The sequence below is a fragment of the Leptinotarsa decemlineata genome, unplaced genomic scaffold, assembly GCF_025532065.1.
Source record: "Leptinotarsa decemlineata unplaced genomic scaffold, Ldec_3_MD MMD2_P_RNA_scaffold_9, whole genome shotgun sequence".
Lineage (NCBI taxonomy): Eukaryota > Metazoa > Arthropoda > Insecta > Coleoptera > Chrysomelidae > Leptinotarsa > Leptinotarsa decemlineata.
In genome coordinates this window covers 17,277,923-17,283,391 of record NW_027412536.1, presented here as the reverse complement: position 1 = coordinate 17,283,391, position 5,469 = coordinate 17,277,923, and the positions used below count along the sequence as shown (strand labels likewise).

At 33.3% G+C, this 5,469-nt stretch overlaps 1 protein-coding gene across 3 annotated transcripts; it reads left to right on the top strand.

The window, feature by feature from the left end:
* Positions 1-3,558: 3,558 nt before the first annotated feature.
* MED31 (Mediator complex subunit 31) lies at positions 3,559-5,170 on the top strand. 3 transcript variants are annotated; one of them, XM_074170749.1, is made up of 4 exons: positions 3,559-3,794; positions 3,841-3,948; positions 3,996-4,330; positions 4,391-5,170. In XM_074170749.1, the coding sequence occupies exons 1-3, from the start codon at positions 3,770-3,772 to the stop codon at positions 4,325-4,327; spliced, it is 465 nt and encodes a 154-aa protein (XP_074026850.1). In that variant the 5' UTR covers positions 3,559-3,769; the 3' UTR covers positions 4,328-4,330; positions 4,391-5,170. The 3 variants fall into 3 exon arrangements, with proteins under 3 accessions (XP_074026850.1, XP_074026849.1, XP_023026112.1); XM_074170748.1 differs by having other exon boundaries at positions 4,377-5,170; XM_023170344.2 differs by having other exon boundaries at positions 3,568-3,794; positions 3,996-5,170.
* Positions 5,171-5,469: the final 299 nt, after the last annotated feature.

The window sequence follows — 5,469 nt, the reverse complement described above, 5'->3', positions numbered from 1 at the left end:
GTATAGTAAGTAAGCTGTGGTATTTCTGTATACAGCAGTGATGGGATCATTCGAATTAAAAATAATCGGTCATTCGATTATTGCAATCACTCGAGATATCTCGAGATATCAAATGGAATCATTCGAATGATTCAGATCATTCGAATGTTGAATGTATCGAATAAAATTAGTAATGAGTGAAATAGTCGAAAGCAGTATTAAAGTCTTGCGCCGCTACGCACCAGTGCAGTGCCGGCCTATATACCGACAATTGTTTGTAGGATGTGGTGAAATACAGGTTGGGCTGAGAATGTTCAGAAATTTGTTGACGATAACATTTATTGAAAATTAATGGTGGCTTGTTAAAATATATTGAAAACATAAACCAAAAATTAAAGTCCTCACAAAAGTGAAAATCAATTATATGTCGGTTTAAATTGGTAGTGTTAGGTACTAAAAAACTTGCAAATTTGACACTGAACTTGACCATTTTCCTTTTTGTCGAAATGTTCCCAAACAATAGATTTCCTAGCTCCAGGCCGCATTGTTCAATATAAAAACAGTAATAATAACGGAATAAAGGTATCAACTACACAATAAGTAGGAGTAGAAAAAATAATGGAATTTATGAGTAATAACAGAAATTTCGTTACAACGGCTTCGAATCTTCCAAACTGAAAAATTATTGCCACTGTTTCAATTTCAATGTTCTCTGTTTGTATTCTTAGTGCGACAAATTCAAACAATCCTAACTCATAAAATAATCCACTTCATTCCTAATTTCGCAATTATTGTAGGCGTTTCACATGGCACATGACCTCATGAGCATCGAGTGATTGCGTGCTTATTGCTCGCATCGACGGATCTCGAATTAAATCGATGAATGACGAGTGACGTAGTATCCGAGTGATTTCATTCGAATGATATTTCGATTTTTGGGATCATTCGAGTACTCATCATTCGATTCTCAGAATCATTCGATTATGCCCATCACTAGTATACAGTAGTTTCACTCAGCGTCGGTCCCTTTGATGTCGGTGTCCAGGAGTTTCATTTTTTATAATGATGACGTATTTGACACTAATGACATTTCTCCCTACTACAATCTCAACCAAAGCGTGTATACACTGCTCAACATAACAACTATTCGTATAAACTGCTCAAAAAAAAACAGTCTATGAAAACCATGTTGGGCACCTGAGAAAATTGTACAAATGATAATTTTGCATTTGTGTAATATTGAAGTAACCCAGATCATTTGGGCAATGATGAACTAAGTTTCAAGTAGATTTTAAAAATTCATGGAATCGGCAGATGTTCATATTCGAATGTGACAAAATATATTTTCATTTCAACAAGAAAAAAGACAAGATAAAGAACGTGTTTTGTTATTCATGAACCATGGTACGAATCCATGCGAAATTTCTTTGTAGTGATTTTTGGGGCCAAATATAGCATATTCATTTATTGATTGGAGAATTCAAGATGGCGGACGAGTTTGCCGATTCGATTATATTAAGGACCAATTATTAAAAATATTCCTAATCGAATTCATCACTCAAGATTAAGGAATCTGTAGAGCCTATTCTTTCTGAATTATGTAGTTACTATTCAGGACTTGAAGAAGTAAAAAAGTAATTAAGTATGTAGTGTTCAATCATACAAAAATAATTTTTTTGTATGTATGTACTAACTATAAATGTATGTGAGAGTTTTCGGAGTCGGAAGTTATGAATTATTTACACTGTAAGATAATAGGTTGTTTTGCTGCTTCCAGCTTTTATCCAAGTAAAAATTGATAATAAAATCACTGACAAGTCCAAATGCATTTTGACTATACCATTATATATGTTTTCCGACAGAAAACAACTACTTCTTTAGCTAATAACTCGACATATATTGACAAATGTTGATATTTGAATCTATACAAGTCTAGATGTCTAATCAACCCCGAAAAGTTGCTGCGTAGATTAAAAACAGTTATTCTAAATGAAACATGTCCTATTAGTCAGCAACTTCTTATATAATGTAAATTTGACTATCAAAAATACCTTACGACTGTTAACGTTTCGGAATCCAAGTCTCCTCAGACATAAGTGCAAAGCTTCTCACTTTGGAGAAACAACTTTGCAAATAGTGGGACTTCGCCTGATTCGAACAAGGACCCAACTGCGGACCGTTTTGAAGTGTTCCTTATCAATGCAGACCATGCTATCACGGTTGTATACACACAGGGACTCGGTATTCCTCCTAGAGAGCTCTTGCACAGTACCATGGTTCATGAATAACAAAACTCGTTCTTCATCTTGTCTTTTCTCTTGTTGAAATTAAAATATATTTTGTCACATCCGATCCCATGAATTTTTAAAATCTACTTGAAACATAGTTCATCGTTGTCGAAATGATCTGGGTTACTTGAATATTACACAAATGCAAAATTATCATTTGTACAATTTTCTTAGGTGGCCAACATGGTTTTCATCGACTGTATTTTTTTGAGCAGTTTATATGAATATTTGTTATGTTGAGCAGTGTTTAAACGATTTGGTTGCGTGCCTGTCTTGAACTCGTCGTTTGCGCAGACCTGAGACTGCAACTCCTGGGTCTGCGTGTAGAAAATTCAAACCAAAAATCACCCGAAGTGGGATTACTGTATATAGTATACTGTGACAGTAATATCGATATCAAATATCTGCATTTGCTTTCGATATCCGATCTCTAAGTTTGTCACCGCGTCACAGATTATTTAATCTGTGACCGCGTTCTGTAGTATTTAGTTTTGGATAGGGCGCATGCGCGAACTTATTTTAGTCAAGCGTAACGGGGCTTAAAGCAATGTAGCAGAATTTTCTCTGCACGTCTTCTTGAGTTCAATAAGAATGGAGCCCAGTTGGCAACACTGTCTGATTGATGCTAGACCATTTGATAGTATATAGTATATAGGAAGTCACTCCCAACAGCTAAATAAAACACTAATGGCATTACTCTTCACTACCAATGAAAAAACCCATGTAGGTTTATGGAATATGAAATTTATTTAAAAAAATTATACCACGTCACCCATGCCATACAAAGAAACGGCCGACGTTCATTAACTATGTAGTTTTTATGCCATTCGAATGGACTTCATGCAACGAACATTCCTTATACTTATCTATTATTACTTAAAACCTGTAATTTGGTATTTCGCCACGGTTTTATCCAAACGATAATGAACAGCTGCCATAAGTTATGTATTGTTTTGGAGTTTGCTGTGTTTTTAATGGTTGAACTGTGGATTTGAGAGAGTAAGTGAAATCCATTGGTTCAGCTAACGATAAGTAAAAGGATTAACAACGATTTTTTAAAATAGCTGAGAGGACTTTGTTTCTGTCTTACCGTTTCAATCAGTTCTAATTTTTCAATAGACGTATCTGAACGATTAATTTCCCTATTCTGAAGAGACTAGATAACTTAGTAATTGTAGTCAGAAACACCGAAGAGAATAGGAAGAGAATAATCACAGTAAATATTGAGAAGAACTCAACAGTTGTTGGACAAATTTGTTGTCAAGTTGTCATTAGTCACTTTTTACTACTTTCTATCCAAATGTGGATTGATCATTTAATGAGTTTCGTTAACAACTGACCGCATATCTCTGGTTGGTGAGGCCGATGAATGATGGAAAAAGGAAGAATTGTGTTTTTCTTGAATGCTGACACAAAACAGCCTGTTTGTGAATGCTGATAATAAAAGTTGTTTTCATGTAGTATATAGTATATATAATAAACATATTAAAAATAGAGAATAGATGATGGCTGCTCTAACAGGAAAGGGTGAATATATTTAATTGAATTGATTTTTCCCATAATGCTCCCGAAGGTTGGAATTATGTTGCAGGCGTTCCAGAAACTGAAGAGCAGCAGAAATATAGGTTCCAGGTGGAACTGGAGTTTGTTCAATGTTTGGGAAATCCTAATTACCTGAATTGTAAGTAACTTGATATTTGTTGCTGATTTTATACATTTTTCCTTCAGTTTTAGCACAGAGAGGTTATTTCAAAGACAACACTTTCGTCAACTACTTGAGATATTTACTGTACTGGAAAGAACCTGAATATGCGAAGTTCCTGAAATACCCAATGTGTTTATATTTCCTAGATTTGCTTCAATATGAACACTTTCGAAGAGAACTGGTAAACGCTCAGTGTTCAAAATTCATAGACGACCAACAAATTTTGTTGTGGCAGCATTATACAAGAAGACGAAGTAGATTGTTGACAACACCTACTTCAAATGGAAATATGGAGCAAAATCTCAATAATCAAATCAGTCAAAGTAACGGGCTTGTAAATTCAAAAATATCATAACTTGTGAGCAAAAATATTATCTTTGAATGGTATAATAGTTGGGTCATAGACAAATTTTTTTAGATAATTACACAATTTGGAGCATATATGCTTCCCTTTTTACGTTAACAAGGGTTCTACAATTTTCAATCCAAGAATTCCTTAAAAAGAATTTCAGGCTGTGCATTCATCAACCAACAAAGGATCCAATGTTCTAATTCGTGAAATACTTTCTTCAATTGTGCTGAATGAAAAAATTATGTGTCTCACCTCTTGAAGTTTTGGAGTTTTTTTGTCATTGGAGCATATCTGATCCTGGCAAGAATAACCTCGCAACTCAAAATTTATTTAAAATGGTGTCTTTACATTACATAATGAAAGTCCAAAGATTTCACAAAATACTTCGAAATGAAGTTCCCCAAATTATAATGTCAAGGTTTATAAAAGACAATTCATAAAATATGTACTTTTATTATTGAGAACTTAAAATACTGATTTTTGAGTCGAGGTGTTATTCTTGTCTAAGTTCGATATCAGCTAATGTTTCTCCTGAAAGATTTAGATGTCAATGCATTAGTTTTTTTTAAAATCATTCACCAATATAACAGTGGCAATATACAGAGTATTTAATTGTTTCAAAAATAAAATATATTTCTGCTATATTCAGATTGCATCATGAAAGTACTCCAGAAAATATACATTTAAATATTTATTGTTGGGTATACGCCCATTGATTCAGAAGTTATGCCAAAAAGTTCATATGTTCAACCATCCTCCAGTTTGTTTTGTTATGAGGATATTTTCAAAATGTTATCACACAGTAATTTATTCTTTTTTTCTAATAAATAATCATAACTCGGAAAATTTTTTTCATTTTTGAAAACTTTTGGTGTATTGCCTGTAATTTCCCATTCAAGAGCACCTATATGGGATTTTATGAGTGAATACCAAGAGGTTTGATAGTTATACCATAAAAACCCCACAACTATTTTCAATATTTCCAGTACAGTTTTTATTTAAATTAATTTTGATTACATACATACCTATTTATAAAAATAAATAACTACAAAAATGTGTAGATCATGCAAAGAAGTAACTTTCAGATACAAACTGAATGAAAAAGCCCTCGTGAAACAGCTACTTGCTACTTTCATATAAACATT